This window comes from Hydra vulgaris, chromosome 01 (assembly GCF_038396675.1).
Source record: "Hydra vulgaris chromosome 01, alternate assembly HydraT2T_AEP".
NCBI lineage: Eukaryota > Metazoa > Cnidaria > Hydrozoa > Anthoathecata > Hydridae > Hydra > Hydra vulgaris.
Window position 1 is genome coordinate 8,024,552 of NC_088920.1, and position 15,138 is coordinate 8,039,689.

The following is a 15,138-nucleotide window of genomic DNA, read 5'->3' on the forward strand; positions in this document are numbered from 1 at the left end:
CTTTTTACCTTTAATTAGTCACATTTTAGTCATTTTCCTAATCAAAACAACGCTGGCCCGCCCAGCAAGACATCGTTTTTAAAAAATTTTTTTTTCAGATTTAAATTCCCCATAAAAGCCTTCACCAAAATTACCCTCTCCCCCCCCCCCCACCCTGATTTTGAAATTAAAAAGAAAAAAAAAATAATATATATACACACGGTAGTGGTGTAGTGGTAGAGCGCTCGCTTCATAAGCGAGAGGTTCCGAGTTCGATTCCCACCACGTCCCTGGTAGTACCGCGCTCAACTTGTTTCTCCGCGCAGCGGCCTTGTTCGTCAAGGTTCGTGTTTCGGAGTTATAAAGTTGAGAGAGGGTTATATAACCACAAGTAGCCTCCTCATCTGTAGTGGCCTTCTCGGCCTTGGGGAGGTAAATAACAAAAAAAAAAAAAAAAAAAAATATGCAAAAAATATATATATTGGGAGAACGATTTTAGAACTTGGAGTTTTTTCAGCAATACTTAAGTTTAATGAAAAACTTTTTGAAGTTAACTCTGTCTTTAACCAATATTGAATTTTCTATGGTCTACCTTATGATAAAAATTCTTGTCGCAGAGATACTTCTAGAGCTATAATTTCGCGCAAAAAAACAACGCTGACAAGTCATAAGAGGACTTAAAAAGTCAAAAATTTATAAATTCACTTCAAATTTTTAGGAAATGTTTCTATTAATATTCTCTAGAGGATATGCGAATCAGTTTTTAATCTTGTATATAAATATTTATAAATATATACAATATTATATATTTTATATTTGACTGTTGAACTAAAAAGCAAAAAAAGAAAAACTTTTAATAAAATGTCGACATTAATGAATTTGAGATTCTTTAAAACTGAATTTTTTATTTGCTGAAAATTGATTTTTTTTATTTTGTGAATAATGCAAAACTTGTGTGATTTTATTCAAAATGAGGTTTCCTAGAAATGTTTATTTTTGCTGATTATCCAAAAATTTACATGAAAATTTAAAATACTTGTGACTTTTTTTTATAGATTAATGTAAATAATAAATTATTTGCAAACAAAGCAATAAAAACTCTAAAGATTCAACCTCCTCTCCAAAGTCCTGCTAAAACTAATTAATCATTTAACTATTGAGTTTGTTTTCTATTAAATGAATAGATACTTTTCTGACGCACAATTTACCCATATAAAGTTAAAATGCTTTTTTCTTTACAGGTATCTCTCAAAATAGAAAGTGTTACCTTAATATGGAATGTACTGAAATATGAAGTTTCGAAATATTGTCTCTGTTATAAGCTGGATGATGATTGGTCAATATGTTCCATTGAGTTAGAAAATGTTCTCATGAGTTATAAAAATGACAAACTTCTTTACGAGGCGAAGATATGTTGTGACAAACCAGGAAAATACTGTTTTCAAATTCAATCCGTTTGTAAGTTTGGTGAAAGTAAATGGAGCAAGGAATACTTTTACTTAAAAAGTACAGAGGTGTGTTTAAATTTATAATGAATGGGGTTGTATAGAAAAAAATTAAATATTTTGATGCTCTTTTATGAGCAAATTTTTTAAAATTTTAAATCTTATGGATCTGACTGATGTCTATAAAAATGCTTCAGAGATTATAAAAGTCTTTAATCAATTGTTAGCTGAAAATAATTTTGAACAGAGCTTCCAAGGCAATCATTTGCAAGCTGCGTACGTCCAAACTTCTTATAACTAAAGACAATCAATAGTTTTAAACTTCTTTTGATTAAAGGCAATCAACAGGTTTAAAATTCTTATGATTAAAATCATTTCTCTCGATTAGTTATCCTTTGAAAACAGTCAAATTTTTTAATGTGATATAGTTTAAATTGTTTTTAAAAAGTTTATTTACCTTGATAAGCGCTAACAGTAGTTTTTACCCGGCTGCAAGCTAGTGCTAGCATTTATCTAGCAAATGAATGGTTTGCCATTCATCACGGACAGAAAAAGGAATTCCTCTTTATCTTAAATAAAAGAAATGGAAGTTCTTAAGTGTAATTCCTGTTCTCATGAACTCGCTTTTAAAAATATTCAATATTAAAAAGAGATGTAAACTTAAAGGATAACGTAAATTTTACGCATAAGAAATAAAAGTTCTTTTATTTTATAAAATTTCTTTTTGAACATAATCATATTATAATAAAAATAAAATATTGAGAAAGAAAAGAAAGAAAAGAAAATTGAAGAGAAATTTGTATTTGTGGATGATTCTTTATTTTTTATGGCACTTTCGAACTGTGTGACATACTAATAATGGATTTGAGAGGCATTTCTTTCAATGTGTGGTTATGATTGCAGTACCAAATATTTTATTCTTTACTTGGATCTTATCTCAGACCTCTTTTAAATCCCTTCTGAAATTCCATTTTTCTACAAATCCTAAAAACTTTCAATTAGACAAGATTTGCTTAATAATATTGCTGTGTGAAATGGAGCTTCATCTTGCATGAGGATTTTTGGATCGTTATTTGGAAACAACAAAACGCTCCGATGCTTACTACAAATTATTTTTCCCAAAGAACACCTGCTATTTAGCAACCGGGATAATAAAAGATAAATAAAAATAAATTTTAACTTAAGTGAAATTAGAAAAAGTTGTCACTGGGATGATTACGTCATAAGACTTTGTTTTAATCTTTAAGTAAACTAACATTTTTTCTGGCAAAATGTTACTCGTTATAATAAGTATTAGGCTATGTCATGTGTGAGTAAAAATCGTGTTTTTGCATACATATGGATTTTATTTGTATTTGAACATGGGGGACTAGTTTCTGGTATAATTTTTAAAAAATATTTACCTCAACGTCAAAATGTACATGTTAAATATTTATGCATTTTAAACATTTTCAATTCATTTCAAACATTTTCAATTCATTTCAAACATTTTCAATTAATTTCAAACATTTTCAATTCATTTCAAACATTTTCAATTCAATTTAAACATTTTCAATTCAACTTTATGAGGGTATTAACATTTTTTGTATGACAGTTTTGAGACAATTAATATCAATTAAAAATTTTCGCGTTTATGTCCCTTTCATCATGTAATGGTGAATACTTACTACTATTGACAATACTCAAGTGAAAATCGTTGTCAGGCACTATCGAGGTATATAAACATGCTTAAAAACAAGGGCTACTAATTCTTTAAACACAAAAATTCATTTTTATTGTTAATAAAAATATAGGACAACTGTGGGACTTCCCCTTTAGCCTTCATTTATTAAAAAATAAAAACACAAGATTAGGGGAAAATAAAACCAACTTAGCCCACAGGTAGTAATATAACAGTAAGTTTTAGAAATCAAACATAAGGCCAAAGAGGTATAAGAACAACATTTATGCGATTAAACACTGGATTGCAAAAATATATCTGCGTTTTGAGCGGACAAAAGAAAAACTCCAGACAGTCCATTCATAGACTTATTATTTATGTTTGGAACTCTTTTTAAACTCTTTCATTGATTTTAAAGAAGGTTTCACTTTCCAAAAACGTAACTGTTTGTATATAGCCATCTCTCTTGGCCCAATCACACTCTGATTCCACCTCATTTACTCCAACCATTGCTTCCAACTTATGAGTTGAATATGCAGGAAGCCATATTAAAGATATAATTTACAGGCTACAGGCTCTCTTGTCACGTTTATTTAATTTTCCTTGATGGTGAGTTTCCTAAAGGTATGATCTCATTGTGCAAATTGAACAAAAATTCCTTTAATGGTACTTTTTGCGAAACTGGAATTCTCCTCTGCTCTCGAATGCTTAATGGCATGCTCTTTGAAACAAATTGCCTTCTTGTTATTAAATTTGAAGTATTTAATCTTCCTCAAGATGCCTTCTCGGTGAAGACAAAAAAAAAATACATCGGTAGATTACCTAAAAGTCTACTGATGATAGCAGCAGTGACAACACCAAACCTGAGAATACCAGTATCGAACTTGACATTGATCACTGGTTGCAGCTGCCGGATGCTTTTAAAGTTTCTTCACGCTGTCAATTAAACCGTACTTGGTCAGTTAAATTATATTTTCAGCTAAGCAGTTTCTTCAAAATCTTAGGAAAGTTCTTGATCAATAGATTCCTTGCATGGGGCATCATCCTGCCTAAAAATGTCTATTTTGCATGTGCAGAAAGCTCAAGTCTAAAAGTTTACTAAGTTTTTGATCCCCCTATGCCTTGTTAACTTTTCGAGCTTTGTCTCAAGATATTTCAGCGAATGTGATACTGAGCCCCCTACTGAGTCTAAGTTCTATAGCGTTTGGGCAACAAGCTATAAAATTTTTTAACTCGTTGTTAGAACAAGACCTTCATAATGCAATCTCAATGGCAACCTCAAACAAATTTTTTGTATTGAAAAACTTATTTGAATTTTATCATAAATATAAAATTAAATAAAGGATAAATTATAATGGATTTAGTTTCTCTGCAGATTAAGGCGTTACTATAAGCAGTAAAGTATTGGGAATGAAGATGGCAGGAGCATAGGCTTCTTAGTTACTCATTCATCTTATTGCTTAAAGCTTGCAGGGTTTCTTTTGCAACAGACAAACCCATTGTGCCGTTTAAAAATTACAAAGATAAATTTGCTTATCTGAAAGTTAAAAACATACTGGTAACTAATAGCTACATGAAATTAAGAAATACGTTTGTTTAACAGCTTAATTAAATTCAAAAAAGAAAAAATATTACTAAAAAATTTTACACAATGCTTAAGTAGAAATACGTGTACGCGTATAAAAACAGCTATGTTTTTAGCAAACTGTCTTTTCCACTAAAGTTTGTGTAACAAAATTTTTTTTACATTTTTATCCAATATATTGTTAATAAACTATTTAAGTGCATAATACTTCTTAATAAGTTATTCATTAATTTAGATCTTTGTTTAGGATGAAGATTTTCCAGATATTGATGGTCAGTGTGATAATCACGACATTAAAAACTTCTACCACATGAATGACATAATCACTGATAGTGATATACTTTGGGCATTAAAAAGTTATGGCTGGATTATAGAAACTAACTCATCAGTACCAGCAAAAAGTAAAAGTATTGCAGCAATGAGATTGCTACAGGATATTACAAGGATGAAATATCAATCTTTCAATATACCATTACAATGGCAAGAAAAACTTGGAACGCATACCGCAGTTAACCACCCAATGGATATCTTACATGATGTAATTCTTAAAGCTGACTTCTCGTTAAGAAGCAAGCTTTACCAAAAGCTTGCCTTTTTTCACCTTTCTGTCCCCGTGATATTTCCGTCCCCTCAAGACCTATACATGAATTTGTCTCTTAAAAGTATAATAGTAGCGAGGCGCGAAAACGATATGTTAATTGAGGAAAATGTTACTAAATCTCCGCTTTGCGTAATTTCAATGTTGCGTATTGGTCAACAGGCAATTAGTAGCTGGTCTAAATCAAAACTCTGTAACGATTTAATAGGTTTCAATAATATTCCAAAATTAGGGAGTTGTGGTTTTTACTCAAGAAACGCTCTTTCAAGTAATATGAACAGAAAAACATCAGAGGGAGCAGTTGAAGGACTATGGTATCATAAGTTAACACACAAAAAAAAGGAATTTTCCGAAGCTTTTTCTTTGCTAAACCTAAGAGGAAATGCTCTTCACCACATTCACTTGGCCGCATTACTTGCTTCAGCTTCGGATGTGTTATTCGCACTTTGTGGCATAGATATGTTCAAAGATGAGCAACATTTAGCTCTTCTAAAGGCTTTAACTAATGACAACAGCCAATCATCTTTGAAAAAACTGGTAATTTTGATGACAAAAGAATCAGCTGGACATGTAAGAAGTAATCGTGCTATGTTTGAAAATATCTGTCGCAATGTTAAATGGAAGATAATTGATGAAAACTATCATAAACTATTACAATCGTTGACAGTTGAAATAGAAGAAACTCTTGAAAAAAATTTACAAAAACTCAGTCTAAACGAAAGGTTTTCCAAAGTAACTCCAGAATATGTTTCAAAAAATAAAGCAAAAGTTGTCAGTGACTCCTTTCTTAATGAAGTAGATCTAATGAAAAAGTCAAACACTCAAGAGAGAGCACAAATTAGAAAGAAATTATTTCCGATACAGTCTACAATAAAACGATACGCAGAAGCACAAAAAAAAGAAAGTAGAACTCGGAATCTTGATCAGAAATATAAGTACAGAGATGAAATCTTTACTGTTAGAAAGGAGCAGTTCGAAATAATAAAAGAAGGTCTTCCTGATCTTACGTCGTTATTCCTGAGAAAGATATATAAAAGTAATTACATGATGAGGATCAGATATTTAAGTGATGTTAAAAGTTATTTAGATGATTGGTCTTTTACGCACCTTTCTGATGTTCGCAATCAATACTCAATTGCCAATAAGAAGTTAAATTTACTAAAGAAAAAGGAAACCAAAAATATAAACGACGAATTATCATTTTCCAAAGATCAACGGGATCTGCAAATGCTCTGCGATAACCTAAGCAATATTTTATTGGATATATCTATAGGAGTTGAAACTATTATTCGTGAGATTGGTGGGATATATGAAACACTATCTAGAAACCGTCACAATTTAAACAAAGAACTCACCAATTGCATGAACATGCTTCCTGAATTAGCAGCGTCCTTGCTTTTAAATGGAGTTGCGTTGGAACTATTAGATGGTGACGGATTATCAGTCCCAGTATTTTGGCTGAAAGATGTATTTAAGGTGTTCAAAAAATCCTATAAGAAGTTTTATGGCCTAAAGCATGAACCAAGAATCTTTGTATTAACAGTGCTTGGAACTCAAAGCTCTGGTAAATCAACTTTACTGAACACCATGTTTGGAATACAGTTTCCTGTGAGTGCTGGGCGCTGCACAAAAGGAGCTTATTTACAATTAATTCCAGTTTCTTTGGAAAACGACAAGAATAATGCAATCCTTGTTGTTGATACAGAAGGATTAGGCGCTCCTGAGTACAAAAATAACAATACCCACGATAACGAAATAGCAACCTTCGTTCTTGGGATTTCAGATATTGCAATACTTAATGTGCGCGGAGAGTTACCAAATGACATAGAGAACTTTTTAGAAGTAAGTATTTGCGCGCTTATGAGAATGGATATGGTAGATTTTCATCCGAATGTCGTGTTTGTTCATCAAAACTGTGATCCATCTGCGTAAGAAAAAAACATATCTGGTCGAAATACTTTTATGAAACAAATGGATGAGGTTGTTGTAGCACAAGCTGATATAATGCAGAAGAGATATCGATACTTTCAAGATATCGTTGACATTTCACTAGAAAATGATATTTTTTATTTTCCACAACTAATGGAAGGATCTGGCTCAATGGCACCACCAAGTGAATTTTATAGCGAAGCTTGCTCGGAATTAAGAGATCATATTTTAACTAAAATACTCTCAAGCAAGACAAAAAGTAAAAGTTTAGAAGATTTTTGCATTAAAATAGAATTGGTCTTGAATGGAATTTTAGAAGAAAATTTTGTTTTAAGTCTAAATAACAATGCGGAGATTCAAGTCAAATATGAAATTGAAAACGAAATAAGCATATGGAGATCAAAATTAGAATGTAGTTTAAATGAAAATCTTGAAATTGTTTACAATGAAATTAAATCCTTTTTTAGGTCTAACTTCGAAGAAACCGCTTGTAAAGAATATTTATTGTTAAAAAGTTATGATTTTCGGGCTAAATCTATCGAATTAAACAATGCACAAGCAGAAGCGTTCGCGAAATTTATCGACAAAAAAACAGTAAACCAAACCATTTTTCAAAAATGGAAACAACGCTATATTAATAGAATGGAACAAATTCACTTCAATTTCGTTAAAAATTGTGAAGGATGCATTGAAAAATGTTTCACTGATCAACTGAACTGTTTAGAATTTGAAAAAGAACTAAAGAATAGAATGGTTACTTTGCAATTTTACACAAAAACAGTGGCGCAAGACCTTTTGGAGAAGAGAGAAGGCCAAGATGTCAGTAACGTGGAATTCAACGAGTAGGAATGCGAGAGTGAATTTAAAAAGTTTTGGAATGATGTCATTGACAAAATGCAAAAGCAGGAAAAAAAAAAGTGTCTTTCCGTTGATGTTAGGAATGTATTCAGGCAAGAACTTTATAATAGTTATGGGCAATCTGCAAAGTTTAACAGTACTATTAAAAGATTTGGTGATATGCTCGAAAACAAGTTCAAAATCGAATGGATTAATTTATTAGAACATCTCCAGTGGAACAAGTCGTTTTTATCTCTTTTTAAAGTTATATGTTTTAATATAAAGTCGTTTATTCAATCCAATGAAAAATATTTAAGATGTGAAGTTGAGAACATGATTTCATCAGCTGTTCATCGAATACAAACAACTTTGCTTTCCTTGGTAGATATAGGAGACGTTAAACAAATGAAATTCCAAACTTATCCACAATTTGATTGTATTGTGTTAGTTCAACAGTATTTGAGAAAAGCAGTTGATATTTTGAAGATCACTCACTCTGAAGTAAAATCCAGTGAAAAGTTTAACTTGAATAACTCTTTCATAGCGGTATTTGCTTGTTACGCAGCACAAATTGCTGTTGAAAATTTTAGTAAGGTACAAGAAAGTTATTTGGCGCATGTTGATACTATGGAAAAAATTAAAAAAGAGAAAAAGTCATTCAAAGAGCTATTCTTATCAATTTTACGAAAGGAAAAAGATATAACAATCGCTGCTCGGCAAATAAGATCGCTTCTTCTAACAGCAGCAAAGAAACAAGCTTTAGTTTCAATTAGAGGCGTGTTGAAAGAACTAGTTTTGAAGAGGATCACACAAAAGCTCCATGTGCATGGCTTGGTACTTCGTGATGTAATAGAAGTTGTATCAAAAAACCCAACAAGTGACGAAGAAATATCGTTCCTTAAAACTTATTTCAATGAGCCATTCGTCTCTTTTGAAGATAAAATTTCTCAAGTAATTGATGATAATGAAGAATCAAACATTAGTAAAGAATTCAATTTGATATTAAACGCAATTATTGAAAAACTGAAAACAGAATGCCTGAATAAGTTTGAACCCGATAGAAACAAAACCCTTAAAGTAAATATTTGCGAATATTCAGTAATAAAAACATTAGGAATTGGAGAGGTAGATTTTGATAATATTTTTACGCCAAATTTTGAAGAAAGAATGGAGGATGAAAAAGAACTGATCGAAAAATTAGCTTCATTATTTGAATCTGCAGATAACAACGAAGTCAAACTTTCATTTAAAGAAGAATTAAATTTGAAAAAGCAACTCAAGAATGATATTAAAAATCATTTATTTCAATGTACAACTAAGTGTCCGTTTTGCAGAGCACCTTGCAATCAAACACATGCGGATGAAAGTAATGATCATTCGAGTAGATGCCATCGCCCTCAAGGCTTCGGACATTGGATTGTGGAACATAGTACTGTTTTTGTAATCGAATTTTGTAACGACCTTGTCATTTCTAGTAGATTATTCAAAAATATTGATACGAAGTACGAATATGTTAGATACGAAGATTACAAATCTGTTGGACCAAACTATTTGAGCTGGGAAATTGATGTAATGGCTAGTGATCACTGTTTGTATTGGAAATATATCACTTATCACGTTATGCAAAACCTAGATAAGTTTTATCCTGAAGCTGTAAAAACTGATATTAGTAATTGGAGCGGAGTAACCAAAATTGAAGCAATAAATGTAATCAACAATTGTTTCTATTTAGATGGAGCAACCGTTAGAAATGTGAATGGGCGTCATATTGTTTGAATCATATTTTAAGTTATTGCTTAGTGTCTACTACTATCACGCTAATTTTTTTTAAAAGGCATTGAATTTCAGTATATCGAAGTTCAATCAATAATATTTTCCTTTGTTTAGTTTAGAAAAAAAAATTCTTTAACAAGATTTATTGGTTAAGAGGTTTTTATTTTTTATTTGATCAACTATTTTTCCATTTTCGTTTCTTGTCTTTTATTTTTTTATTAATTTTTTTGCCCTTATTTTTTATGTGAACTTTTTGAATCTACGATTTTTAAATAATTAATTGAAAAGCAGCAAGATTTTATAAAACAACAATATGATTTAGCATTTAATAATCATTTTAATTAATTATTATATTGATTCAATATAATTAAAAATGTATGCGATTTTTGTTATACAACTTGCAATCAAATTTGTAATTTAGTTTTGAAACAGAAATCAACATAGTTTGAGTAACAATTAAATTAAATGAGTTGTAAAATTTTGTACTAAAAGAGTTCGATTTAAATCCCTTAAAATTTTGTTCTTTATTTTACGTTTTATGTGAAATCTTCAAATACTTTTTTCTTTCTTCAGTTCAATATTTCTGGAAGCTTTTACTTTTCTCGAAAAGCTATCAATATACATTTTTAAAAATGTTTGATAAAAAATTTAATAGAGCAATCACCATTTTTTACATATCAACTATTAGATATATTTAAATATATTTTTTTAACTAAATACATTGAAAGCTGTTGAACAAAGTGTTTGAAATGAGTAAACTGTTACTTTATGGTTTTGTTATTTGAAAGTCTTCATATATTAAAAAAATTAATAGCTAGTTGAAGCTTAATTAACAATTAATTAGCTAATTAAACTTAACATTTAACTTTTTTCACTGCTAACTCATAAAACTTAAGTAATTTATCCTCCGTTAAAGTATTAAAAATTCTCTAGATGTGTAAAGATAAAATAAATCACTTAGTAAGGTGACATTTGACATATTTTAATGGATTAACTTTTCATCACCAGCTTGTCTTTTAGTTGTAGATATTAATTTTAGTTTAGATGCAGCTCCTTTTTTTTCATTCCAACATGAAGATCTTTTGTGCTATTATCAAATCAACAGTCTGTTCTTAGAAGTCTGTCAACTTCATCATCCAGCTAACTCGATATTTAGCTAATAATGATAATAATAACAATAATAGTAATAATGAAAATAATAATAATAAAATTAATAGTAAAATTAGGTTTTTAGGTTTAGCTTATTTTTTTTCACTAGCCTCTTGTCGTTATATTCCTCCACTCTCACTCTCACTATCATTTTTTGTTGCACTTATAAACTAACAGAATGATTTTGGAAGTCAATGTTTCACAATAAAAAAACTCTATTAGCATAATTGCAAAATTGAATTATTAATAATACAAGAGGAAATATAATCTGTTACACTAATATTTGTTGTATTAAATATAATAATATATATGCTATATATAATATTAATCTGCTGTAATATTATATCAATAAAAAGATAGAATAGGTTTTCATTCCAATATTATTATTTTTTCACTTGTGTCAATAAATGTAAATATATATCTGCTAATTATATTTATATGCATATCATTTTAAAATGAAATTACACGATCAAAACAGAACTGAAATATGAAAAAAAAAGGTGGATTCCTTATCACTAGGGTATGAGTATTAATTGCTAAAATTAAAAAATATTGGTTTATAACTTTCATTTTTTGAGTTTTAGCTAAGCATAGAATAAATTTTAAAAATTTTTACATGATCAATGCATTGAAAATGTGATTGCTTTCTTTTCTTGAAATTTTCTTCGATTCGTTTACTCGCCACAAAATACAAATAATTGATGAATTTGATTACTTTTCTTTAGTTATTTGCAAAATACCATGGAGCATTTTTAGCTTAAATTGACCTACTTGCGCTTCTCAGCCTAATGGCTAAGATCAAGTGTAGTATTGTAAGGCACTTCGAATATTGGTGACCAATGAAGTGAGCCAATGTGTTGAGTTGGTGGTACTAACTTAGGTCTTAAAATGCTAAGCCGAATAGAGGATCTAGGTTTTTATTTGTTGTTTCTTTTTTTGCCAATGTTCGCTGGTTTTTTTTCAATAACCTAGAATCCTCAAAGCAGATCCGTCGGGGTGATTATTACATCTATCACCAAGACGATAAACGGGATGAGTAGGCAAGCGTCGAACATCCCACCTTCAACATATATTTTTTATTACCTTTAAATTTTTTTCTGTTTGTTTATTTACTTTTTATTATACAAATTCATTACTATCAAGTCTTTCATGTTTTCAAAGACTTTAATGAAGTATTTTTCCATATATTCCAAGTTGGTTGTTACGCTGCTGAACAGATTGTGATTAAAAGATGGCTCAAAAGTGAGTCAGAACATTTCTGCGTTTCTACTTTTTGTAAAAAGACACAAAAAGTAGAAAAGCAGAAATGTTCTGAGCTAAATAGCTGACTAATCAGCAACACAAGAAGAAATCTTTGTTATTTTAAACTGTATCACTTATAAATAATTTTTATTTCAAAATAACGTAAAAAATATTAGTTTGATTATTAGCATTGGGAACAAACTTAAATTTTTGAAAAAAAAGAAAGTAAAAAACAGTAAAAGAAAAACTTAAAGAGTGGCAGAACAGTTATCACTATAAGATTTTGCTTATCAAAACAAGTTTTATTGTGATAACTGGGTTTTAGTTTAACTATTCAAGCATGGAAATATGAAAGTTGTGTAATCATTTTAATATTTAAAACTGAGACACTATTTTTTAAAAAAAGTGTTAGGTCTTTATTAAAAAACTATTATAGTTCGAGTCCAAACATAAAAATCAAAAGTTCTGTGGTTTTATGGCTTTTCGATATCTTTTGTTATAATTTTATTTAAATACATGTTTTTAAAATCTTTTTAAATAACTGTCAATCAGCTTTAGTGTGAATTTTTTTTTGTTTTTTTTTTTAAACATCTTCGCTTCCAACAAGCCTGCAAGCAACCACTAATTAAAGATGGAAGTTACTGGAAGAGAAAAGATGAAGATTGTAGAGCAAGATAACAATTGACAGACGACTTAAAGGATTGCAAATTATATGAATCAGGAAAGCAAGATGAAGGAAGCAAATTCCTAAGAACTGATGTTCGAGGAAAAAAACTAGACGAATAAGCGTTTTTGGAACACGAGAATAAATTTCAGTAGATGGCACAAGAGACGCTAGCTCTTTAGAGAAGTGCCCATTATAGAATTTGTAGAAAAGAGAAAGAGAAGCAACATTACGACGATGTGATAATGGTTGGAGGTTGGTTGAAAGAGCAGATCCACTCTATTGTAAACTATGTTTACAATGCGTTTTTGCACCTTGTCTAAAAGAGAAAGGGCATCAATAGAAGATCCACCCCAGATATGGTAGACATTTATAGAGATAGAGAATAGAAATCCAAAGTAAGAAAGTATCGAGCTTGATAAAGAAATGCAACCTTAGCAGATGCTAATTTTGCAACTGATTTGATATATGGTTTCCAAGAAAGATCGGAAGTAAGAGTTAATCCTAGAAGATGAAGAGTAGATGACTCATCAAGTATATCACCATTCATAAATATAGGAAGATCTAACTTATTGCAATAACGATTGGCTGAAAAAAAATTGTCTTTTATCTGTATTGAAGTTCACCAGCCACTGTGAGCCCCATGCTGTCGCAGAAGTGAGATCCTTTTCAAGCTCAAATGCCCCCCTCCAAGCAATCAGAGAGTGTTGGCTTCTTATCAAAACAAAAATGAATTGTCATCAGCAAACAATGCCATCTTAGATGTGAGAATATCTGGAAGATCGTTAATGTAAATTAAAAAGAATATAGGGCCAAGGATAGAACCTTGAGGAACCCCTGAAATTATAGAATAAGAAAAAGAGTGCTGTCTATGGAGGACAAGTTTTATACTACAATCAGAAAGGAGGGATTCAATAATCTTAAAGATGTTGCCAGATACACCATAAGAAGAAAGTTTATGGAGGAGACCAGCATTCCAAACTTTATCAAAAGCTTTTAAAATGTCAAGAGCGATGACCTTAACCTCTCCACCTTCATCTAATGCACGATAAAACCTATCGGTTATTACTGTTAGCAAATCAGCTGTAGAACGAGATGATCGAAATCCATATTGATGGTCAGAAAGTAAGTTATGAGATTCAAGATGAGAAATTAAGTGTTTGCTAATTAAAGTTTCAAAAACCTTGCTTATGATAAGAAGAAGACTAATGGGACGGTAGTTAGACGAATCAGGTCGCTCTCCAGAATTTTTGAAGATAAGGATAACAGATGCCGCTTTCCAGCAGGCTGAAAAACAAGACTCAGATAAGCACTTGTTGAATAGTTTTTAGTATACACGACAGCTCCGGAGAACACTTCTGTTAGACAATAACAGGTATTTTGTCCGGGCCACAATCTGTAGAAGAATCTAGTCAGGAAATCACTTTAGATACAGAAGCTGGAGTGATATGAATGTCAAGCAATGGATCAACCTGTTTGTTGTCAATAATATGTAGAACGCAACTAGTGGAATCAAGAGATAATATTGATGAAAAGTTTTTAGCAAACAATTCAGCTTTGTCTTTAGGTGAGGTGACGAAGTCTTAACCATACAAGAGAGGTGGAATTAAAGATTTTCCCTTATTATTAATACTATTAAAGATTCTCCAGAAGTCACGAGAGCCTAATTTTTGAGATGAAATACAAGATTTCATGACCTGAGAATAGCGGGCTTTGGTGTTAGACAAAACCTTTTTACAATGGTTTCTTGCAGTAATTAACAGGCATCTGTTTTCTAGAGAATTGTTCTGCTGATAGATATAGAAGTTACGGTTTCGATTGGCAATTGCAGCAGCACAGTGGCAATTGCAGCAGCACAGTGGCAATTGCACAGTGGCAACAGCACAGTGGCAATTGCAGCAGCACAGTGGCAATTGAAGCAGCACAGGAAAACCATGGAGGAGGGTGAGGCTTGACCTGGAATTGTTGAGAGGAAACAAAATATTCCATGTCAGCTTGAATCCACGAAGTTATGTTAGAAGCACATTTGTCGACAGGAAGAATAAAGATTTTTACCCAAATGCCATCAGGAAGAAAATCATGAAAAGAATCCCAGTCAGCTTTAAGGTAGTTGTAAGAGGTACGATAATAGGGGGATTCAGGTGATGAAGAAGAATGAGATATTAGTTAGAGAGGTCAAACTGTGATCAGAAGCACCTAAGGGTGAATGTGGAGAAACTGAGCACTGACTTGGATCAGAAACAAGACATAAGTCGAGTGGAGAAAGTAAATGATTCG

The 15,138-nt window shown here is 31.0% G+C and overlaps 1 protein-coding gene across 1 annotated transcript; it reads left to right on the plus strand.

Annotated features, from left to right (window-relative positions):
* The first annotated feature begins 921 nt into the window (after positions 1-921).
* On the plus strand, positions 922-7,199 carry LOC136074047 (interferon-induced very large GTPase 1-like). Its single transcript, XM_065786346.1, has 3 exons — positions 922-954; positions 1,221-1,493; positions 4,917-7,199. The coding sequence occupies exons 1-3, from the start codon at positions 922-924 to the stop codon at positions 7,197-7,199; spliced, it is 2,589 nt and encodes an 862-aa protein (XP_065642418.1).
* Positions 7,200-15,138: the final 7,939 nt, after the last annotated feature.